At 39.3% G+C, this 25825-nt stretch overlaps 2 protein-coding genes across 5 annotated transcripts in view; one reads left to right on the top strand and one right to left on the bottom strand.

Moving 5' to 3' along the window:
- Positions 1-25825, bottom strand: part of SYN2 (synapsin II) — a 197795-nt gene that overhangs the window by 70047 nt on the left and 101923 nt on the right. The gene's annotated exons all lie outside the window — the stretch shown is intronic.
- Positions 1-25825, top strand: part of TIMP4 (TIMP metallopeptidase inhibitor 4) — an 89120-nt gene that overhangs the window by 37737 nt on the left and 25558 nt on the right. For 2 of the 4 annotated variants that reach the window (XM_049861876.1, XM_049861877.1), the window contains exon 4: positions 1500-1586. In XM_049861876.1, coding sequence (XP_049717833.1) covers positions 1500-1555 — 56 coding nt within the window. In that variant the 3' untranslated portion in view covers positions 1556-1586. Of the gene's footprint in view, positions 1-1499; positions 2855-15334; positions 15412-25825 lie in introns of those variants that run through there. The other 2 variants (XM_049861875.1, XM_049861874.1) reach the window with 2 other exon arrangements.

The following is a 25825-nucleotide window of genomic DNA, read 5'->3' as shown; positions in this document are numbered from 1 at the left end:
AGCCTTTATAGAACTTGTAGCCTAGTGGTAGACAAATAGCTGCAAAACATGTAAAATACAACTCAAACCACTATAATAGTACAAAAAGCTATTTATTCATTTATTCCATGAGTAAGATGCTGTTGGATTCTAGAAATAGAAAGATAAAGCATAGATATTTCTCTCTAGGGACATTGTCTAGTGTGAGAGTCAGATACAAAAAGATAAAATATAGTAAGTACAAAGACAGAGATAGGCACACCCTAATAAGAGGAGCCTAACCCAGCTTGGAGGGATGAGGAAGACATCCTGGAGGAAGTGAGGTCTGGGTCCATCGTAAATGTTAAATAGTAGTTACATATGCAAAAGTGAAGTAAAAGGTTGGTGCAGAGGATTCTGGGCAAATTGGCAGCAGAAGCCAAGGCACAGAAGTGAGAAAAAACATGGTATGAGCAAAGGTGCTGTGCACAAAACATGAGGCAGGGAATGATGGGAAGTGAGGCTAAAAAGTCATGACACTTCAACAGAGGGAGACTGCATAAGGTTGGAAATCAAGAAAGCTCTTGAAGAAGGTGGCATTTAAGCTGGATCTGGAAATATGAGTAGGGTTTTAACAGCTGAAGGGGAGAAGGAAGGGGGAGAAAACAACACAAGCAAGGCCTCAAAGCAGGAAAACATAGTGTGTCCCATGCCCTGGGAGAAAACAAATGATGCATGAAGGGGACACTGAGAAATAATACAGAGGTAGGTCATGGCCAGACCTCAGAGAGCTTTGAATGGCTGCTGACTCCCAGAGTAGAGGCTGAGATGTATTCCCTCAGGCAGTGGCTAGAGGACTGTGGAAAACAGAAGCTAATGAGGAAATTGTGGTTATAAACACCTACCACCTCTAAGGGCTTGGAAGGGCCTGAAAGACACACCTGGCCATGGCATTCAGCTGCCTCGGAAAGACAGTCAGACTGGCCAAGGGATAGGAGACATCTGTGCCACCACGGCCTGCCTGGATCTGCTCTCCCAATCCTTCTTGGCACCATAAAAACTGGGTACAGAACAAAGGCCAAGACAAGCCCCAGCCCGGGTCCCAGAGGAAAACAGTAACAATAGGAAGCCAACTTGATTTATTGGTGGGGAAGGGGAGGTAGACCCTGTCAGTTCTCATCAAGAGGAATAATATAAAAGACTCATTGTTACTGTTTTCTCCCCTTTGGGAAACAGGGCTCTAAATAGCAAACTGTGGTTAGAAGAGCACCGGCCTGGAATGGAAACCTGGGTTCTGGTCCAGGTCCTGTCACTAGCTTGCTGTGTGTATCCGGCACTTGCTTCACTTCTAGAGGTCTCTGTTGCGCCATTTGTATTGTTAGGGAATTGAACTCAATTAGTGGTTTTCAGACCTTGTTCTGTGGAGCCCCAGGGAATCTCAGGGAGCCCTCAATCCCATTTCAACCAAAGCAGCTCCATTTTCACCAGTTTTGTATATAGGTTCTGCATGATAATCTGAAAAAAAAATTCTTTTTTTTCAGCTACACCAAAAAAATTGGAAACCCCTGGACTTGATGATCTCTATGAGCCTTTTTAACTTCAGTGGTCTTTGACTCTGTGGTTTCATGGTAAGTTGCTATTAGGGATCCAGCTGGGAGTTCCCACCTTGAGGTCACTTGGGGCTGGGGTTGCATAAGGAACTCAAAGTGAGGGCAAGGTCCAGACAGAGAGAGCAAAGGCAGGTACTGAGGGAAGGAGAAGTGAATCTGGGAGAAACACCAGGAATCAAAAAGTAGGCAGTTAAGGAGCCAGGCCTCAAATAGACCTCAAAGGCTTTCCTGACATAGGTAAAATCAGACAACCTAAAAAGTGACTGAAGAAAGGGCTTCTGGAAAGAACTGAGGAATACGTCTAATGCTCTAGCTATATGTTTTCCTGCAAATAACTGAAACTACAAATAAAAGGGTTACCTGTATGTGCCACAGCATAGTAAGTAATAAAAACTATTGTTAAGAGAGAAAAATTACTGGTGAGGGGGAGGAAAAGAGCTGGTTGATACAGCCAGGAAAGCTTACTCATTTCTTTGTTCAATTATTAAACATTTATCAAATTTCTGCTAGCAGCCATAAGCTGTGCTAAGCTGCGGGGGTTACAGAAATGAATAAAACACTCTCTTTCTCCTCAAGGAATACAACATTTAGCAAAAGAGACAGTCATATAAGTAAAGGGATATGGGAAGCTCAGTTCAAAAGAGCTGAATGTTCACAGACAAAGTTCAGGGAACACTAGCTGATTTCAAATAATAGCTAGAAGAAAGGATTGTGTTTTTTTTTTTTTTTTTCCCTGACCAAGTTCGGACACCTGGTACTCAGAAAAGAAGCCTGCTTTTGTAGGGCCCAAAAAAGGGGAAAATAAGCAGATTCATTAAAAGAAAATGGAGCCCTGGTGGCACAGTGGCTAAGAGCTTCACCGGTAACCAAAATGTCGGCAGTTCAAATCCACTAGCCATTCCTTGGAAACCCTATGGGACAGTTCTACTCTGTTCTATAGGTTCACTATGAGTCGGAATCGACTCGACGTATTGGGTTTAGCTTTTTGCTCTTTAAAATAGTGAGAACATGAGTGAAGGCTAGAAAGCCAGAAATGAAAGATGGAGAAAATGGAGACTGTGGAAGGCTGCTTCCTGTGTGAAACGTGCACTGTCCAATAGAGTAGTCACTAGACACACATGGCCATTGAGCACCTGAAATGTGGCTGATGCGAAATGAGATGTGCTGTGAGTGGAAATACACACCCAATTTCGAAGATCTAATATGAACAAAAGAATGTAAAATATCTCATTATTGTTTTACATTGATTACATGTTGAAATTGGACTATCTTGGGCATACTGTGTTAAATAAAATACAGTAATTTCACTTGTTTCCTTTTCCTTTTTTTTTTTTTTTTTACTGTGGCAACTAGAAAATTAAAAAATTCACAGAAGACCCACATTTGCAATTCACATTATATTTCCACTGGACAGTGCTATGTTAAAGCTTGGCCAAGCCCAGTGAATAAGGTGACAGTGGTTCAGTGGCCGAATTCTCGCCTTTGATGGTGAAGACCCAGCTCTATTCCCAGCCAATGAAGGTCATGTGCAGCCACCACCTGCCTGACTATCGGTGGAGGTTTATGTGTTGCTATGATGCTGAGCAGGTTTCGACAGTGCTTCCAGGCTACGATGGCCTCGGGCAAAAGGCCTGACAATCTGCTTAAAAAAATCAGCCAGTGATTGCTCTGTAAACTTTCACCCAAAGCACAATTAAAAAAAAAAGAAATTCAAGCTGTTATTAGGCTAACATACTGAAATATTAAAACATGAATTTGGAGCTGTATAATTACAGATAAAAATGAGAAATTATGAATTGGCAGCAAGAGTTGAAATTTTTTAATAATAAATGAAAGTAAACAAATATAATTCACACTATATGGTAGAGACTTCATTTGAAGAATGTATAATGTGAGCCTTTTAACTGTACCTATACACTGTTGTCCACTTGATTAGTTATGAAAAAGGAAATGAATTAAAATAGAGTAAATATAATTTAGAACTTATATTAACACATAATATCCCATTGTCAGTCAAAAGAAATGTCAAGATAACAAAAATATCTTATTATCTGTAATTCTGAAGGAGAGAAGCATGCTCACAATATTGGGGTGAATCAGATGCTGAATGATTTAGTTCTGCCTCATCAACAATTACTTGTTCATATCAGGTAGCAAAGTTGTTCATTTTATTTGATTTGCTTTTTTTTTTTTACTTTTGTACCTGCTGTGGTATAGACAGCATTTTGTTTTCTTTTGTGTTTATAAAGGTTATATATCTCAAAAATATACTTATTTGGTAAGCTGCTTTATCTGTGTGGTTGTTATCAGTGTTGCTGATGTCTCATATAAATAAACTCTGCATAAACTAAAAAAAAAAAAAGCCACTGAAAACTGTGGATCACAATGGTCTGATTATGGGGATGGTACAGTACTATCAGGTAGTGTTTCATTCCGTTGTACATGGGTTGCCAAGAGTTGGGGGCCGACTTGACAGCAGCTAACAACAAGAAAATATCTCTATAACCAATCTCCTTAGGATGAACTCCCTCATACTCTACTAAAAGACAATTTATAAGGGGCCAACAGTATACTGGCTACTTAACAGTCTTGCAGCAAAGTCTATGAAGGAGACAGAAAAGTGAAAAAGTCATTCTATTTTGCACCAAACTATGCAGGGCTGTCTTATCACCAGCACATGGGACTTTGAGCAAGCATTTTCATTTCTCCATGCCTATTTCCTCATCTGTAAAATGGGATGAGATAGGTTTCCACCTGTGTTTGTATCTTAATTTGTGTTTCCCAAAGTTTCTCATATAATATCTCACTTGATCCTCACGACAAACCTGAGTTAGGCAGGATCAAGATCATTATCCCCATTTTATAGATGAGTAAACTAAGGCTAGAGAAGTCCACTTGCTCATGAACATAAAACTGAGTCTTTAAACCTGGGTCTTTTAACTCCAAGGTCAATACTCTTTCCATCATTCCATGCTACCTCTAATTGCATAACATCACTCATCTAGGACTTTCTGTGCTTGCATTGTCTTTAGCTTTTCCTATACATGTCTCAACGCCCTAATAAGATTCAGTTCCTTGAGTGCAATATCCATATCATATGTGCCTCGGCAAACCACCATGTTATCTAACACCCCCCACATACTAGGAGCTCAGAAGTAAGATTAAGTAATGTGTGGCAAAAGGGCCAAGTTGGGAAGAATTGGGAATCCCCACTTTCTAACTCACTCCAGGAAGACTGACTCTTGTCTCTAGGGAAGATGCCACTAACTTCAGGGCAGGAAGTTCCATCGTTTCCCAGAAGGGCAAAAGGCAGAAAACATATAGACCCAGGGGAAAAGATTTAAAACTTGACAACTCTAACTGCAACCTCAAGGCAGAATTTTTAGCAGGTTATATAATAGATTCTGGCAGTACCCACTCGTATCATCTAGAGTGCTGTTGGTTCCAGTTCCCGGCGTTACTTGGGAGGGTGGGCTGGGATAGAGTTAGCTCTGTCTCTCAGGGCCTTCATAAACAACGGATGATGGGATCTTACATGAGCCAGCACTGAGTTGTACACAATCCAGGCAGTACATCTAAATTAATTTCCAGCATTTCTTTGTAGATTTTGAGACCAAATTTAAGCAAGGTGTTCCTTTTCCTACGGATTGTACCTTGGTAAAGGTAGGGAGGGACCCAATCTGCCTATATCACACTTGGAAGTACTTGGAAGTTTCTGTGAGCGGTGCATCTTGAGGATTTTTTTTGTTTGTTTTTAACGTATCCGTGAAGGTGAGGTAAAGGGTATGTGGTTGTAACTTACAGTACTGATTTTATGCAACTTCTTCCAATGTATTCACTCTACAGAAAATTCATGGGTGACTGTGATGCTGCAATGACTTTTGCTTCTCCCTGAGGCTAAACTCCAAACAAGAATGCCCTAGACTCTAGAGTTTAGAGCAGCATTTGCCTCAATAAGGGAGAATTCTCTTGAAAATGTCGAGAGCTCCTCTGAGAATCTTTATTGTGGGGAAGGAGAACTGTTATTGAATGCCTCCTCCCCTCTTTCTCTACAAAAACATGCAAAGTTTTCTCTGGATCCCAAAGTCCCGCAAGACTAGAAAAGGTTTGAGAGGGTGGTAACTATTGAAGTCAGCTCTAAAACAGTCAATATTCTGGTCACTCTGAGGCAACAACCCTCCAGCAAAAAGTTCATCTGCCACCATATCTCTGACCCATCACAAACCAGGGTGAGGCCAAGCCAGTATCCTTTCAGGGTATCTTTCTTTACCTCTACATTCCTAGCTACATTTCCCTCTGCCAACACTGCCTCCATTCTCTTCCCCTCTTCTCTTTTCCATGTTGACAATCTAAGACACAGCATCCTCACAAAAAATCCCCAGGTTCAAGCTTAGAGGATTTTATTTTTTTACATTTCCTTTCTTGGGAGTTTAGCAAAATCTATAGATTTTGCTTTCTGGGGATATGGGCTCATTATTGCCAGTCTTTGATTTATCTAGGCCACCCCCCGAAAAGAGCCGACGTGTAGCCCCATGAAGCAGCTAATAAGTGCAGTCTATCTTTTCTGGTCTATCATTATCCCTGTGATTCAGAGGCAAATGAAACATTTAGGGCCCTGATGCTCTTGGATGAGAAAGGCCTAGTTAAAAGGACAGACTCTCACCTAAAACAGAAGTAACAATCTCAATTCAATTAATTCTTTAAAAAAATTATTGAATACCTCTTATATACTAGGAGATGGGGATACAGAGATGAGAAAGTCCACAGTCTGCTCTGAGCAAGCCAACAATTAACCAATTCATCAAAAGTTCACAGAATGCCTACTATATGCTACATAGTGTCCTAAGAACTAGGGGAAGAAGAGTGGTATTCTAGAGAGCAAAATAATACCCCCCAAACATAATCAATCTCTGAACCTAGTGTAAAATTAGGAGTGCAAAATTTTTGCAGATCCCCCAGGCAGAGCCCTCAGGATTTAAGTTCTGATGTAAATTGACCTCGTAGTCCCTTGCACATCTTTTTTCTCTTAAATTGGTTAATAGCAGCCAAGCTCTTAACCACTGCACCACCAGGGCTCCTATTAAAAATACTGAATGAAAAAAAAAAAGATCAAGGAGGATTTTAACACTGGGATTCCTGAACCTGGAAGGTTTCATTTGACATATGGCACAAAAATTCATGGTTTTCATAGCAGATTTTCTGGGAGTGCTTTTTGTAGGCAAAGTAGAAAAACAATCTCAAGATTAGAAGGCTGAGACTGTTCTTGTGTGCAACTAAGAACTGGCTAGGGGCTTTCTTTGCCCAGAAGTTGATTGTACTTCCAGGATTAGATTCTAAACGAGGTAGCTGTTCATGCAGGGGTAAAATGGCCTTGCCTCCTGAAATTCCACCATATATTCCTTTAGGTCCTAAAGAGCAGAAGTATGACAAATTGGAATTGGGTTTAAATTCTGGATCCACCATCTATCAACTGTTTGACCCTGCACAAGTCACTTGCCTGACAGAGTCTGCTGCTCTAGAATACAAGTCTCTTGTCTACTAATTTTTTCCCCCAAATGTCTTTGTTCAAAAGGAAATTAGATCATTGTTTGGAATGATATAGGTGAAATTTTTTTCAGAGTAATCGGACATCCCTCCACAGAAAAAGGTTCAGTAATTAGGGATAAAATTGGTGAGTGAGAGGCAAGTTTCGTGAGTACATATTGTAGAGGAGACAGCACTGGGGTGACAACGTGGGAGTCATAGGCTAACAGAAGTAGGGTTACTAGAGCCTGGTTAGTGAACTCCTGCTACATTCATCTTGCTGGCATTTGCCTTTATCTCACATTATGCCCATCTTGTGAAACTGAAGAGCAGGTGGGTAGGAATTTGGTTCCCCTCCAATATTTATTATGGAAAATTTCGAACATACAGTAGAGTTGACAGTTGAAAGAATTTTACAATGGCCCACTACCTAAATCCTACCATTAAGATTATACCACACTTGCTTTATCACCTATCTGTCCATCTATTCCCCCATTATTCTACATTATTTTTTGAAGAATTTCAAAGCAAACTGCAAACATCAGTACATTTTCCTCTAAATACGTTAGCATGCATATCATTACGTTTAATACTTGATTCATTTTTTCTTTTAATATAAAATTTACATACAATGAAATGCCCAAATAATACATCTGCTGAATTTTGACTATAGCATATGCAAACCCAAACCTCCATCAGCATATAAAACATTACCATCATCCCAGAAAGTCCCCTCATACCCCTTTCCCATCAATCCCTGCCCCTATTCCTTCAGAGGCAACCTGGCCTTGTTCTGACTGAAGATATTGAGCTTCTCCATTGTCTCTTTCCACAGATGTTGATTTGATTCCTGTGTGTTCCATCCGGTGAGGTCCATGTGTATAGTCACTGCTTATGTTGCTGAAAAAAGTTATTTGCAATGAAGAAGTTGTTGGCTTGCAAAGCTCCATCGTGCAATCTCCCGTGTCATTTCTATCACCAAGGCTGCATTTTCCAACTACTGATCCTTCTTCTTTGTTTCCAACTTTCACATTCCAATCACCAATAATTATCAGTGCATCTTTGATTGCATGTTTGATCAATTTTAGACTGCAGAAGTTGGTAAAAATCTTTAATTTCTTCATCTCTGGCATATTTCCTTGGGTTAAAAGCCCTGTAACTTCACTGCAAAATGTTTGAAATCACAACCTGTATGTCTGTGTCCTCCAAAGCTGAAGCATGGGTCTAAGCACAGGAGAGATTCCCCCAATTTGTGAACTGAATTAAAACAAGACTTAACTAGCCGTGTCACTATTCAGGTAGACAGTGCCGAATGAAAAAAAATGAATTAACAGAATCTGACTGTAAAGTTGCCAGTCATGCCCTCAAATAGGACAGAACTGATCCAAGAAGTGGAACAATAGGTTGTGGGGTGGCAGATAGGTGACCTGCAGCATGACATTTCACTTGTGCACAGGTGCTGTGCTTTCGGATCCCAACAGAAGGTGGACCTCTTCTCTCATTTAGACTCAAAACACCTCTGGCAAGCCTGTCCCTAAATTATACTACCCTCATGTTTTTCAGGATTAAACATTGCTCCTCTTTTTTAGCAGAGATTGTAGGGAGACAAACGCACCAACAATCACTCAGGGGTCTTATCTAGGAGCATCTTCCAATTTCCTGCAGTTTCTGAAAGCTGCATTCCCAGAAGCTAACTGACACAATGGTGATATACCACACCCCAAATTCTATTTCACTGGAACAGCCACCAAGATTCCTTCTCCCAGCCACATTATGCATGGGGGTCCCAAAATGATCCACGACAGTACACTGGTCAAGGGTTCTCTGATTCCTCAACATGGAACAGTGGTCAGTATCCCCAGAGATTTCCTGAATGGCCCAATGCAGTGAACTGATGGCTAAGGGGTTCCAGATTTCTCTTCCTTAAAAAAAAAAAAAAAAGCCCATTAACCAGGTCTGCTCGGTAGGCTTATAGAGTGGGCAATAAACTGACACTAAAAGGAAATTCAAAGCTTTTAAGTCAGAAATCCCATTTAAGATAAAAAAGAGGAAGACCCAGTAAAAGATGAAACCACTTTTTCTCCAAGCCATCTGTAGTACTGCTTAGGAATTGCTAGTCCTTAAAAAGTTGCCTAAGGACCTGAAGGGATCTGGACAGGATGAGATGATGATAATAATAATAATGGCAACTAACGTGCACTGAGTATCACAATGTGTCAAACACTATGCTAAGTATATACAGACCACATCCCCATTAGGTAAGTATTATAATTATTGCTAAAAGAAGAAATAAAAATGTCATCAAATAATTTGTCTTAGGTTACTCAGCTAGTCAACAGTAGAACACAGGATACAAATGCAAGCTTTATCTATATACTTTATTGTCTCTTATAGAGAGCCTAGACAGTTTCTTCCTCTCACCTTATATCTACACCAAACCCAGGAGAGGAGCTGTCATTATAGTCAAATCTTATTCCCTTCCTTACAGAGAAAAGAGCTGATCTCAAGGAAAACTATTGAGAAAGTTCAGAGATGGGGGATGTGTTGGGGAAAGAAAGAAAGGAGGGGTGAAAAGAGAACATTTATTGAGCACTTACTAAATGTCAGCACTTCACATATTTCCTTCTATTATTAAAGTGAAAATATCTTTACTCAGTTTCTGATATTATGTAATCATTGCAAACATTTGAAACAAAAAGGAGAAAGTAAAAAACGTCCTCAATCTCACTTCCCAAAGGCAAACTCTACAGTCAGTTTGATGAATATAACAACATAGAACAATATAACATATACCTATATTCTTTTTATTGTACTTTAGATACAGATACCCATATTTTGTTTTATGTAATCTTCATAATCCTGGAGATAGGTGGTATTATCTTCATTTTAGAGATCAGGCAACAAGCCCAGACAGATTAAATACCTTGTTCAAGACGACATAGACCAAGAAGTCTGCAGACTTCAGTCAGGGTCCAGGTTCTGCCCACTGCTGTACCTTGGGTAGCTCTCTCATCCGTGCCTTTCTGTTTCTTGCTGGACACCTTTCCCATGTGCCCAGTCCCCCAAACATGTTCTTATCCTATGTCTGTCCTATTCCAACTTCCTATGAAACACTCCTTAAAGTGATTTCCAATAAAGACACTTTTTCTGGTAAGAGAAAGCAAGAATGAAAACCCTTCAACAGGCAGAGGAATATTTAGGGACGGAATCTCAGGCCATGAGCAAGGTATTGCTGGGCATAAAGGCCACATCTCTTTTTTTTTTAATTGGACAGCCCAATATTAGGAATAGGTACTTAAATTTTCTCTACACACACTGCCCTCTGTGCCTCCCCCCCAACACTTTCCATCTATTTCTTCCCTCTCTCTCTTTAAAGTAGATGGTCGAGAAAAACTCTGGGAAAACTGGCTCCTAAACTGATTTCTTTTAAATAAGAAAAAAGAACAACCATTTAATAATTTATGGAGGATGCAGGACCCCCCTTGGAATGCCCATCCTATGGCACAGTTGTTAGAAAAGCAGATGGCTGAATTAGTTCACACCGGAGTCTGATAACTTAATGATAGTGTTTCCTCCAGAGGGGAGAAGGGGAGATAAGAAGAGACCTGTAGTTAAAGGAGAGTCTCTATGCACAAAAATAAGAAAATTGGATTTGGAAAAAGCTTACTATCTTGAGATGTTCTTTAAACATAAAACCAGTATATACTTTAAGTCAAAGCCCTCCTCCCACTCCTATGCCCAAATTTAAGCCTAGTCAATGTTAAAGGTATGGCCGTCTTCAGTAAAGAAGTGCTTATGGCTCATTTTAGGTATATAATTTTATTGTTCTATTAAGAACTGCATTACAGTGAGAAAATCACAGAAGTGAGAGACAAGACATCTGGATTATTCTCTGCTACCAAGTCACTCTCTCAGGTTTATGGGGTGTTCTGTGGCAGGGATTCTATCGTCAAAAGACTTTAAAGAATGCTGGGTTAAACTCATCCTGGACTGGAACGTTAGAGAGGATGAATAAGCCATATTGCCCCTTCTCATATGGCAGTCTATAAAATATAGTACCATTTTCCAAAAGCCTCCACATGCGTCATCTCAGATTGGAATGACCTCTCTGGATGACCATTAGCAACTGAGCTAAGCAGAGTATTACATTACCAAGCCTGACTGATTACAGTGACATCATCCTGCAGACAACTCTCTGATGGGATAAGCATCTGCTAATCTACTTTTTGAGCAGATTGTCAATAAGGGCTAAGCAAATGTCATTATATTGCAACAACAACACCCATCACTCAAAACTATAGGTTAAAAAGCTACTCCAACAGGAAGAAGATAATAGCATTAGATGGTCCCAGGGTAACAGGCTTTCAATTCCAAAGATATATTTGTCCTGGAAGCTATTGTTGGCCTCCGTCTGCCAGGAGGAAATGGTTAATTTCTCTGATGCCTAACTTCAAGTATCTACTCCTTTAGTTAGGATATTTTTGCTGGTTATCTGGAATTAAGATATATAAGGCACATGGTTATAAAATAGACAGTGGCATAGGACATTGGAATGTAAAAGGTTATCTAATCCAAATTGTCCTTACCTCTAAAACACACACACCTAGCTAGTTAGTGACAGGGCCAAGATCTGAATCCAACTTTCATCTCCTATTCCACTGCTCCTTTCTCATACCAGGAACAAAATATAGACGATATTTATGTGAATAAGCAAGATGAAAATGTTGCTTTGAAAATAGAAATCAAAAGAAAACCAAACTAGAAGACCCTATCTGTTTTCTAACATTTTATTAAAATTACAAAGAAATTATAAACTGAATTACATTCTTTTAGAAAAATGTATTGTACTACATAATAACCATGTGACAGCCCTGAGCTATATAATTAATTATTAACTCATTTATTTATCTAAATATTTACTAATGCTATAAGTCAGAATCAACTCACAGCAATGGGTTTGGTTTGGTTCATACTATAAGTCATATCCTATGCTAGACCAGGGATTTAAAAGGGAATAAGATCACCAGGAGCAACAAAGGAAGAAGGAGAGTCAGGAACAGGAGGAGGTTATGGAATGTGTAGCTAACTCGCTCCATGAAAAACTGCCTACTATTGCCATGAGACCAGAAGAATTGGAAGGTCCCCAGATACCATTACTGAATATTTTGATCAAAGATTCCAAAGATGAATCTTGGTCAAAAGGGGGGCAATGTGGAACAGAATTTCACATGCTCATGGACTGCAGATTTTCTGGAACGATGGACAGTGGATGAACCCCTACAACTATTGCCCTGAGATAATCTTTAAACCTTAAACCAAAAATATCCCCTGATGTCATCTTAAAACCAAACAATTGTTTAGCTTAACTAGTAAAAAATGTCTGCCTTGAGCATTATGCTCTTTTAAGAACTATCTACATGGGATCAAATTGACAATGGCAACTCGAAAGATTAGATAGGAAGCTTAGGGGGCAGTGATTTTATGTTAATGACAGAGAAACAACACAGAAATGGAGGGTGAGAATGGTTGCACAACTTGAAGAATGTAATCAATCACTAAATTATACATGTAGAAACTGTTGAATTGGTGTAGTTTTGCTGTGCATATTCTCAACGACAACAAAATAAATAAAATTTAGGAAAAGAATGAAGACTGTAGTCCACATACATAATTTCTACCATATTAATTTTTAGTCACTGATAATGTAAGAATCTGTATTTACTAAGTGTTATTATGTGTCTAGTAAATGAGATAAAACATGTACACCAACCTTGTAGGTAGAATTCTAAGACGGCCCCAAGATTTTCTGCCCTAATCTTGGGGTTGTTGGATATGAACGGCTTTTACTCCAATGAAAACGTTGACCTTAAAATAAAACAGTTATCCAGATGGGCCTAACCTAATCACACGAACCTTTTAAAAGCAGGGAGTTCTTTCCACTTTGTGGCAGAAGAGAAAGTTTATTTTAGCTTGTGACAGAAGACAAGCATGAGGAAGATCCAACATGCCACTGCTGATTTGAAGACTGAGAAGGCTATGCAGGCCACCTCTAGGAGCTGAGAATGGCCCCTGGATGATAGCTAGCAATGAAACAGGGATCTCAGTCCTTCAACCATAAGGAATCGAATCTTGCTAATAACAAGAATGACATGGAAGCAAAGTCTTCCCCAAAGCCTCTGGATGAGAGAGAACTCAAGCCTGCCCAAGACCTTGATTTCAGCACCTCTGATCCCTAAGCAGAGAACCCACCCACACTGGGTCAGAAAACTGACCCACAAGCACTGTGAGCTAATAAATGGATGTTGTTTTGAGGTGCTAAATTTGTGGTAATTTGTTATGCAGCAACAGAAAACTAGTACAACAAACAGTCACCAAGTGTTGAAATCGTAGGAATTGTAGAGTCGCGATGAGTCGAAATCGACTGTACAGCAATGGGCTTTTTAAGAGTGTTTATTAAGGTGGCAAGAGAGACCTGGGATGACACAGGACCTCCTTTCAAGCCAGGCTAAAAATATTTTCCCTATTGTGTAACAGTCCATGTGTCCTCCTGAAATCTTAAGAAAGAAAATCAAGTGAGGCCATGTGAATTCTGCAGCTAAATGTCTTTGAGAACACTCTGGATTGTTTCACTGGAGGTTTCTGATTTTTTCCTTCTTTACAAAGCACTAGAGTTGCCCTAGAGCTAGACAGTTCCCTGATAAGTCAGCTTTTCTTTCCTTTCCTAGGGCTATCTAGGACAGAAAAACGAACAAAAACCTTAAAAGGCATTACAACAAAACAAAACCTCATCTGAAGACAGAATGAAGAAAACCAAAGACACAAGGGAAAGATTAGTCTGAAGGACTAATGGACCACAGCCTCTACCAGACCTAGTCCAATACAACTAGATGGTGCTCGGCTACCAACACGGACTACACTTACAGGGATTATAATAGTGGGACCTGGACAGAGCTGGAGAAAAATGTAGAACAAAATTCTAACTCACACACACACACACACACACAAAAAAAAAAAAACAGGCTTATTGGTCTGACAGATTGCCCCAGGACACTCTTTTAACTCAGTAATGAAATCATTCCTGAGGTTCAACCTTCAGCCAAAGATTAAACAGGCCCATAAAACAAAACAAGACTAAATGGGCATACCAGCCCAGGGGCAAGGACGAGAAAGCAGGAGGGGATAGGAAAGCTGGTAACAGGAAACCCAAGGTTGGGAAGCGGGGGGCGTTGACATGCTGTGGGGTTAACAATCAATGTCACAAAACAATATATGTATTAATTGTTTAATGAGAAACTAATTTGTATAAACTTTCGTCTAAAGTACAATAAAAAAATTTTTTTAATAAAATAAAAAGATTCAAACAAAAAAAAAAAAGACGCGTAAAAATGCCAGTTGCCTTTGAGTAGATTCTGACTCACAGCAACCTCACGTGTGTCAGAGTAGAGCTGTATTTCACTGGGTTTTCAATGGCTGATTTTTTGGAGGTAGATTGCCAGGACTTTCTTCCCAGGCACCTCTGAGGGGACTCCAACCACCAACCTTTCAGTTAGCAGCCAAGCGCATTAACAGTTTGCATCATCCAGGGACTCCTTAAAAGGCATAGATTTCTTTTCCTTTCTTTCCTTTCTATTCCACCATCCGTTCATTAAAACATTTGTTAGAGGGCCTGTGTCAAACATTGTGCACAGAGAAAGGACTGTGATGAGTCCGAGGAGGTGGAGATTATTTCTTGCTGTGTGGGGGTAAGGTGTGTTTGGAAAGGCTACATACTACTTCACTGAGCTTTTGGATATGCAAAGAGGTCTAAGTTTAGGGGTCAAGAATGCTAAAGCAAGGATTTGGGCACCAGAATTTTAAAATCTCTATTCCTTTCCCTCCAGGAAACAAGTGCAAAGAAAGCCTTTGTCTAATAGTGCAGCCACTGCATAAGCTGGCATTCTCCTAATTTATACTTTATGAACAGCTGAAATCACGTTACTCATACAATTCAATTGTGTTGTCAGACACAAGCAGTTCCCTCTCAATTCACCGCAGGGTCTGCAGATGGAAAAGTGGATGAGTATCACAGGGATGATCAAGGTTTCGGAAACAGCAATTACATGTATTGTGTTCACTTAGTGCAAGTCATACTCAAAATCAAGGAAAGATTTAAAAAGAAAAGCAAGTTAACATTTATCTACCATCCTATATATATGCATGTAAATTGTGTTCAAATGTTTTATATCTTTACTGATTTTTTTTAGCAGCGATTTTGAGGATGGCGCAGGACCAGGCAGTGTTTCATTCTGTTGTAGACACAGTCACTATGAGTCGGAACCGACTTGGCGGCACCCAACGACAACACTGATTTTTCTTAATGCTCAATATTTAAATAATTGAGAAAGACTTATAGAAATCTCCTACTAAATACACTGAATTTGCTAATTTCTTGTTGTACTTCTATCAGTTTTGCTTTATATATTTTGAGGCTATTTTAGAATTATTAAATCTTCTAAATGAATTCAACCTGTTTGCCTTAAAGTGTATTTTGTCTGAGATTAACACAGCCAGAATGCTCCTTAGAAGTGAGGATGGCAAGACTTATAGTCTCATGTCTTTGGACACGTTATCAGCAGGGACCAGTCCCTGGAAGAAGGGACATCATTCCTGGTAGAGGGTCAGTGAAAAAGAAGACCTTCAATGAGATAGATGGACACAGCAGCTGCAACAATGGGCTCAAACAGCAACAATGTTAAGGTTGGCGCAGGATTGGCCAGAGTTTGATTCTGCTGTGCATAGGGCCACTATGAGTTGGGACCCACTGGATGGCACCTAACTACAATACGGCTACCCTAGCATTTTGATGTTACGTTGGGATTGCCGTTGTGCTTGAACTCAGTTGTGCTTTTCATTTGCCCTGTACATCTTTTTCTTTTTTTAATGGGTTAATTTTCTGAGTCCAATTTTACCCTCTACTGATTTGCGAGGCATATACATGCTGCCTTAGTTATTCAGTGCTCCTATAACATAAATACCAAAAGTGGATGGCTTTATCAAACAGAAATTTATATTCTCACAGTGCAGGAGGCTAGAAGTCCAAATTTAGGATGCCAGCTCCTGGGGAAGGCTTTCTCTCTGTGTCAGTTCTAGGGGAAGGCCCTTGTCATCAATCTTCCCCTGGTCTAGGAGCTTCTCAGTGCAGGGACTCTGGGTTGAAAGGACCCACACTGCTCCGGGCACTGCTATCTTGCTATGAGGTCCCTCTCCTCTCTGCTCAATTCTCTATATTGCAAAAGAGATTGACTCAAGAAACAACCTAATCTTGTAGACTGAATCTGACCTCATTAACATAACTGCCTCTAATCCTGCCTCATCAACATCATAGAGGTAGGATTTACAACACATAGGAAAATCACATCAGATTACAAAATAGTGGACAACCACACAATACTGGGAATCATGGCCTAGGCCAAGTTGACACACATTTTGGGGGGATATAATTCAATCCACAACACATGCTATTTCTCTTCTTCTAGTGGTTAATCTTGAAATTATATTATTGACTTTAGCCAAGTTTGAAGTTAATTGATATGAAAGTCCCTTTCCCAAACATTTCAACGATCTTGGAAGAATGCTTCTCAATCTTCAACGTACATACAGATCACCTGCGGAGTGTGTTAAACTGAAGATTCCAACTCAGTATATCTGATAAAAAGCAAGGCCTTAGAATACTTCAATTACCCCTTTGTAGATTTACATGCTGTTTTTGTACAGGGTTTTAATTGTGTCTTTTTAAATTCTATAATTATGGAAAATTATTATTATTTATACAATGTTCATTTAGACTTACCTAAAAGTGTACCAATTTCCATGATCACCTTTCCTTCTTACATCTCAGACTTTCCTTCTGCAATTATTTTTCTTCTTCCTGACATTCCTTAAGCAAAGCTCTGCTAGGTAACAAACTGTATTTTACTCTCATCTTAAAAGACAGTATTACATTTGTAGTCTGGGGCAGACTGCCTGAGTTTGAATTCTTGTTCTGCCACTTACTAACTGTGGACCTTGGGAAATTCACTTAACTTCTCTGGGCCTCAGTTTCTTCATAAATAAAATGAGGATAAGAAATACTACCTACCTCAGAGGGTTGTTGTGAGGATTAGCTGAATTGATATATATAAAAAATATATATAAAGCTCTTAGGACTGTATCTGACACATTGTAAATTCCATATTTTAAACGTTTCACTCCATTCTTTTCTTGCTTGCATAATGTCTGAAGAGAAATATGATGTAATTCTTATCTTTCTTCCTGTATAGCTAATGTGTTTTTTTCCTCTGGATTTTTTCAGGATTTTCTGTCTTTGATTTTCTGAAGTTTGGTATGATATGCCTAGATGCAGATTTTTTGATATTTATCCTGTTTGGTGGTCTCTGAGCTTCTTGGATCTGTGATCCAGTGTCTGTCAACAATTTGGGGAAATTCTCAGCCATTATTACTTCACATATTTCTTCTACTCCTTTCTCTCTTTCTTCTCCTTCTGGTATTCCCATTACATGTATGTTAATACCTGTCATAATTACCTCACAGTTCTTGGATAGTCTTTTTTTTTTTTCATTCTTTTTTCTCTTTGCTTTTTAGTTTGAGAAGTTTCTATTGATACATCCTCAAGCTTACTCATTCTTTCCTCAGCCAAGTCCAGTTTACTGATGAGCCAATCAAAGACATTCTTCGTTTGTTGTTTTTTTGTTTTTATTCCTAGAATTTCCTTTTGACTCTTCGAGTTTCCATCTCTCTGCCCGCATTACCCATGTGTTCTTGTATGTTGTCCACTTTTTCCATTACAGCCCTTTGTGCTTAAACTTTTTTAGAATTTAAAACTATATCTTGGAAATTGTTCCATATCAGTGTATAAACAGCTTCCTCATTCTTCTTCGCAGCTTCATTTTATTTCATTTTATGTGCCATCTGAAATCTCACTAGTTTCTTCAGTGCTCTTCATTCCTTCAGGGCAATGTACTCACCAGATTCCTTTCCCCATCCTGTCTGTTGTAGTCCAGTGTAGCCTCTGCCGTTATCTAGCTTCTAACCTTATTCTCACTCCATCTCCTGAGTTTGACTTGAATAAACATCTTACTCTACTCTCTACTACAAGTTCTCATAGTATCTGATTTTTCCTCACATAAGTTGGTATAAGTGCTTTATCTTCAATCTCACTAATTCTGACTTCCATTGCCTCAATTTTGCTCCTATGACTTTCTATTGAGTTTTCTAATTCTGAAATTTAACATTAATCTTTTGGATTTCTGTTTGCTGTCTGTGGATTCTTGCAGCTTGTTAAATTTGTCATTATGCTCTTATATAACCTTCTTAAGTTCCTCTATTGTTTGTCTGTGTGTTTCTTAGTTTGTTCTGTGTTTTGCCTGATCTCCTTCCTCATCTCTTGACGAGCTCTGCATATTAATCATTTGAATTCTACCTCTGGTAACTTTAAGAAATTCTCTTCCTCCAGAAAGTTTCTTGATTCTTTGTTTTGGGTGCTTGCTGAAGCTATCTATCATGGTCTGCCTCTTTATGTGATTTGATGCTGATTGTTGTCTCCAAGCCATCAATAAGTTATTATATTTATTTATTTAATGTCTGCTTACTGTATCCTAGCTTCCAGGTCTGTTTTGTTTTGATAAGCCCATATAGGCTGGTCATGAGATCTAGTTTGATTACTGGCATCTTTGAAGCTCCCGAGTCCTGTCACCAGGTGTGGTTAGAGCTGTTACTAGGTATGTGAGCCCAGGAGTCCATTTACTTTTCTTGTATGGACTCAGCTCAGGTGTCCATGTAGTCGGTCACCAAATGTGTGGTGCAGGCTCTCACTTACAGTCCTGGATGGGCAGGGGTGACTGGAGTATCAGAGGTATCTGGCTGTAGTAGGGGGGTCATGCACTGAGCAAGACAAGGGGCTAATGGCTGCCCAAGTGTCTGAGAGGAAAGTGTGTCCCTGTTCCCTAGAGTGCACTGGTGGGTAGGTTTTGCAGCCAAACTGTGGGCACCTGACGCTGTTGGCTGTTAGGACTGCGAGGCACCACTTATTCTTGGACCCCTGTCATGGGTGGCTAGGTGGTGTGGCTAGAGCCACCAGTCCTCAGGCCCCTGATGTGGGTAGGTAAGGTCCCTGGTTAACGGGCAGAGTGGTGTCAAATGTCACAAATCTGCCACTCTCCCTTATAGCTGATATAGTTGAAAATAGGTTTTAGGTATATACCCTGTTGTACTGTCCTAATGAGGGCCTACGCTGTTGAAATGGGCCCACACAGGTCTATGCAGGGATAAAAGGCATTCAAAGTCTGTGGACCCCTTATGCCTGTGGCTGGGCAAAGGGGCTGTGCCTTCCCTGAGTTCCCGGCTTAGGGGAGCTGGCAGGTTATTTTTCCCGTTTGTTAATTTGTTCCCTCTCCAAAGCCAGCAGAATGGCTCAGGGTGCATGATGGGCCCTACTTCCAGCCCAGGGGGAGCAGCAATTGCTGAAGCCAGACCAGGACCTGGTACAGAGCAAGGATGGGGCAGATAGATAGGGGAGAGGTTCTTCCTAAAGGGGGTGTTTTTTGGATCTGAGTGCTGCTTCACGCTGGTTCTGGAGACTTGAGCAGGCTCTCCACCATTCCGTCTCTCCCGCTGTGGAAAATGTGTCCTGAGCGCCACTGCTTGCCTAACCACGCACACCAGCCGATCCAACCTGCAGCGTGCTGGTGCCAGCCAGGTCAGCTATGGCAACTCCTCACTGCTTCTGAACCATCTCTCCCTTCCCCTGCCTTTGATGTTCAGGGCTCCTAGATTGTCAGATATAATTGATTCATTTGTTTTTTGGGGTCTTTGTTGTAATAGGGACCACAGGAAGTGTCTGACTACTCCACCATCTTGGTCCTGCCTCCTAAGTTTTTATAGTATCAAGTCGAGCAAAAAACCATCTGAGTTCCATGACTTGCTGATTCAAAAGACTCTTGACAAGAACAACTCTCAGCCATTGACTCTAAGAAGAAGAAATAACAAACCGAAGGAACATGGTCTGACTATAGCATATTGTTTCCAAGATCTTGCATTAAAATGATAAAGCAAAACAATGGCTTGGGCCCAATGTAGAAAAGGAATAGGGCTTAGGGAACTAAAAGCCAGGAATGAATAACAGAACTGAAGATCAGTTTGAGGTGGGGGCAGTCACAAAACAAAAGAATGAGATTTATTGCTATTCTCTTTTGTTTTTTAATGGACAGTGCACAAAATTGGATAATAATAATCCTTGGCTCTGACACAACATCATTATTTATCCAAACATTCACTTAGTTATTCTATTATTCCCTTATTAATTGAAAACACAGATGAAGTGTCCAGGATGTTTCTGAATCCTTGTGAAAACCACACTGAACAATAGTACCATCTGTGAATGATATCTACCATTCTTAATAGATCTAAGAATGGCAAATGAATCAGTAATGATACACTTTCAACAGGTCTGGAGCTATGGCTGGGAATTTGGCTGCTGGTGGTATTTCAGGAACAAAACTATAGCTATACCCAGTCAGAAAGCCCCTCCCTATACTCTTCACACGTCCAAATTCTGCCCTATCCTTCAAGTTTCAAATAAAATTCCACATCCTCCTTATCTTAGTTATCTAGTGCTGCTATAACAGAAATACCACACGTGATGGCTTTAACAAACAAATTTACTCTCACAGTTTAGGAGGCTAGAAGTTCAAATTCAGGACACTAGCTCTAGGGGAAGGCTTTCTCTCTCTGTTGGCTCTGTGGGAAGGTTCTTGTCTCCTTTCAACATCTGTGGGCCCAGCATTCCTTGGAGATCTCTGTGTGTCTTGGCACCAATTTTCCCCTTGGTCTAGGAACTCCTCAGCACAGGAATCGGGGGTCCAAAGGAGACACTCTGCTCCCAGCTTTTTTTTTTCTTGGTGGTAAGAGGTCCCTCTGATTGCTGCTCGATTTTTTATCTCTTTTATATCTCAAAGGAAACTGACTTGAAATACAACCTAAGCCTGTGGATTCTGTCCTGCCTCATTAACAACTGCCTCTAATCCTAAGTCATTAACATCACAGATGTTAGGATTTACAACTCAGGATAATTGCCTCAAATCACAAAATGGAGGACAACCACACAATACTGGAAATCACGGCTTAGACAAGTTGACACAAACTTTGGGGGGACACAATTCAATCCATAACACTTCTCCAGGGAGCATTCCCTGATTATCCAGTCATACACTGATTTCTCATTTACCTTTAGCTCTTACCATCTGCATCATTTGATACTCTGGTCATATTCTGCCTGTATTCTATCTTAACAATTAGTTGCTAAGCTAGATGGCAGAGACTGTGTCTGACTCATCTCTATATCCTGGAGGCACTTAGACATAAATGTTGATTAAATGCCTTCATAGTGATATTGCCATTGCCCTAAATGGATTTAATATATCTCCACAGAGATCCATTCAATTAGGTCCCATCTCCTCTATAAGGAATTGTTAACCATACTCTAACATGCTTAAAGAACTGTGCAGGTAACTCACCTTTATTATCTTCTCAGATCTCTGCATTATGCTTCCTCATTTCCTTTTTTTTTTTTAAATTAAGATGTAAGTCACATACCATAAAAATCACCTTTTAAGGTGTACAATTCAGTGGTTTTTAGGATAATCACAAAGTTGTGCAATCATCATCACCACCTAATTCCAGAACGTTTTGCTGTTGTTAAAAAGTGGTGTCAATTCAGTTCTGCCTCTTGGTGACCCCATGTACAACAGAATGAACACTGCCTGGTCCTCTGCCATCCTCACAATTGCTACTATGTTTGAGCCCATTGTTGCAGCCACTGTGTCAATCCATCGCACCGAGAGCCTTCTTCTTTTTCACAAGAAATTTTAATCATCCCAAAAAGAAGCTTTGTATCCATTAGCAACCACTCTCCATTGCCCTCTCCTCCCAACCCCAAACAACACACATCTACTTTCTGTCTCTGCGGATTTACCTATTCTGTACATTTCATATAAATTGAATCATACACTAGGTGGACTTTCGTGCCTGGCTTCTTTCACTTAGCTTGTTTTCAAGATTCATCCATGTTATGGCATGTATCCTTTCTATGACTGATTGATACTCCACTATATATCACATTCATCAGTTAATGGTGATTTGGGTTCATTCCATTTTGGGGGCAATACTGCCACTATGAACATTTTTTGTGCACAAGTTTTCATGTGGATATAAGTTTTCAATTCTCTTGAGTATATACAAAGAGTGGAATTGTTGGGTTATAGTGGCTGCAGCATTATACATTCTGGGCAGCAGTGTATACATGGTCCCATTTCTTCACATCCTCAACATTTGTTATTGTGCTTTGTTTATTTGTAACAATTCTAGGGGGTGTGAAGTGGCATCTGATTATGATTTTGATTAGTATTTTTCCCACGGCTAATGATGTTGAGCATCTTTTCATGGGCATCTTAGCCATTTGTGTATTTTCTTTGGAGAAACGTCTATTCAAATCATTTGCACGTTTTTAAATTGAGTTATTCCTCTTTTTACTGTTTAGTTGTAAGAGCTCTTTATATATTCTAGATACAAGTACCTTACCAGGTATATGGATTGCAAAATGTTCACCCCTTCTGTGGGTAGTCTTTTCACTTTCCTTGATAGTGTCCTTCGAAGCACAGAAGTTTTTCGTCTTAATGAAGCCCAATTTATCTACTTTTTTTCTTTTATTGCTTGTGATTTTCATATCATATCGAAGAAATCATTGCCTAATTCAAGATCACAAAGATTTATGGCAATGTTTTCTTATAAAACTTTAATAGTTTCAGCTGTTACACCCAGGTCTTTGATCCGTTTTGAGCTAACTGTTGTATAGAGTATGAGGTAAAAGTCCAACTTCACGCTTTTACATGTAGCTATCCAGCTGCCCAGCACCATTTGTTGAAAAGACTATTCTTCTCCACTAACACATCCTGGTGCACTCGCCAAAAATAAATTGGCCATAAATGTAAGGGCTTATTTCTGGGCTCCTGATTCTACTTCATTTATATATATGTCTATTCTTATGTCAGTACCACACATTTTGATTACTGTAGATTTATAATCAAGCTTTAAGTTTTGAAATCAGAAAATGTGAATCCTCCAACTTTGTTTTTTTCAAGATTGTTTTGGTTATTCTGAGTCCCTTGAATTTCCACATGATTTTAAAGTCAGCTGTCAATTCCTGCAAAAATAAAATAAAATAAAGCCAGCTGGAATTCTGACATAGATTGAGCTCAATATGTAGATTAATTTGGAGAGTACTGCCATCTTAACAATATTGTCTTCCAGTCTATGAACATGGAATGTTTTCCCATTTATTTAGGTTTTCTTTAATTTCTTTCAATGATGTTTTGTAGCTTTTAGTGTACAAATCTTACATTTTTTTAAAAAAGTATTTCCAAGTATTTTATTCTTTTTGATGCTATCATAAATAGAATTGCTCTATAAATTTCATTTTTGGATTACATATTCATTACTACTGTATACAAATACAATGGATATTTTTATATTGCTCTTGTGTCATGCGACGTTGTTGAACTCGTTTATTAGCTCTAGTAGTTTTTTGTGGATTCCTTAGAATTTCCTATATACAAAGTCATGGCATCTGCAGTTGATACAGCTTTGCTTCTTTCTTTCCAATATGGATGTCTTTTATTTCTTTTTATTGACCTGGCTAGAACCTCCAGTACAATACTGAATAGCAGTGATAAGAGTGGACATCCTTGTCCTGTTCCCGATCTTTGGAGAAATCTTTCAATTTTTCACTATTATTATGGGATTAGCTGTGGGTTTTTGAGTTTGAGGAAGTCTGCTTTGATTCCCAGTTTGTTGAGTATTTTTATCATGAAAGAGCAATGGGTTTTATTAAATGTTTTTTTCTGCGTTATTGAGATGATCGTTTTGTTTTTGTCCTTTATTCTATAAAAATGGTGTATTGTGTACTTATTCAATCTGTATGTTGAGCAAATGATCCAAGAAGCTGGACTATGAAGAAGAATGGGATGTTAGGATTGGAGGAAGAATCATTAACAAACTGCATTATGCAGATGACACAACCTTGCTTGCTGAAAGTGAAGAGGACTTGAAGCACTTGCTGATGAAGATCAAGAGCTACAGCCTTCAGTATGGATTGCACCTCAAAATAAAGAAAACAAAAATCCTCACAACTGGACCAATAAGCAACATCATTATAAACAGAAAAAATATTCAAGTTGTCAAGGATTTCATTTTACTTGGATCCACAATCAAGGTCCATGGAAGAAACAGTCAAGAAACCAAACAACACACTGCATTGGGCAAATCTGTTGCAAAGGACCTCTTTAAAATGTTGAAAAGCAAAGATGTCACCTTGAAGACTAAGGTGAGCCTTACCCAAGCCATGGTATTTTCAGTCACATCATATGCATGCCAAAGCTGGACAATGAATAAGGAAGACTGAAGAAAAACTGACACCTTTGAATTGTGGTGTTGGTGAAGAATACTGAATATACCATGGACTGCAAAAAGAATGAACAAATCTGTCTTGGAAGAAATACAGCCGGAAGGTTCCTTACAGGCAAGGATGGCAAGACATCGTCTCACATACTTTGGACATAGTATCAGGCGGGGTCAGTCCCTGGAGAAGGACATCATGCTTGGTAAAATAGTTTAGTGAAAGAGAGGAAGACCCTCAACGAAATGGACTGACACAGTGGCTACAACAATGGGCTCAAGCATAACAACTATCACAAGGATGGCGCAGGGCCAGTCAGTGTTTCATTCTGCTGTACCATGAGTCACCATGGGTCACCATGAGTCAGAACGAACTCATTGGCATCTAACAACAACAACATTGTCTGATTTTTATATGTTGGACCTGCCTTGCCTTCTGGGATAAATCTCTCTTGGTCATGGTGTATAATCCTTCATATATAGTGCTTAATTCAATTTGCTATTATTTTATTGAGGATTTTTTTGTCTATATTCATAAGGGATGGTGGTCTGTAGTGTTCTTACGATATTTTTGTCTGGTTTTGGTACAGAGTAATATTGGTCTAATCAAGTGAGTTGGAAAATGTTCTTCTATTTTTCAAAAAAGTTTGAAACTTTGAAACCAGTGAAACTGTGTAGTCCTAAGTTTTTCTTTGTGTGAAGTTTCTTTTTTAACTACTAATTCAATACCTTTAATGTTATGGGTCGATTTTAATTTTCTTTTTTCAGAGTCAGTTTCAGCATGCTATGTCATTATAGGAATTGTTCATTTCATCTGGATTACTTAATTTGTTGGTATGCAATTATTCACATTATTCTCTCATAATCCTTTTTATTTTTGTTAGATTGATAGGAATGCCCTCTCTTCCATTCCTGATTTTAGTAATTTAAGTCTTTTTTTCTTCTTCCTCAGTTAGTTTAGCTAAAGCTTTGTTAATTTTGTCGATCTTTTCAAAGAACCAACTTTTGGCATCACTGATTTTCTCTGATGTTTTTCTATTCTCTACTTCATTTATTTCTGCTCTAATCTCTATTTTCTTCCTTCTGCTTGCTTTGGGTTTCATTTGTTTGCCTTCCTCTAGTTTCTTAAGGTAGAAGGTTAGGTTATTGATTTAATATCTTTCCATCTAAGCACTGCTTTCACTGCATCCCTTAAGTTTTGGTATGCTGTATTTTTGTTTTTACACATTTCAAAATGTTTTCTAATTTCC

The sequence above is a fragment of the Elephas maximus genome, chromosome 20, assembly GCF_024166365.1.
Source record: "Elephas maximus indicus isolate mEleMax1 chromosome 20, mEleMax1 primary haplotype, whole genome shotgun sequence".
NCBI classification, from domain to species: domain Eukaryota; kingdom Metazoa; phylum Chordata; class Mammalia; order Proboscidea; family Elephantidae; genus Elephas; species Elephas maximus.
Note: the sequence above shows the minus strand (reverse complement) of the source record. Positions and strands in the feature narration are given on the sequence as shown.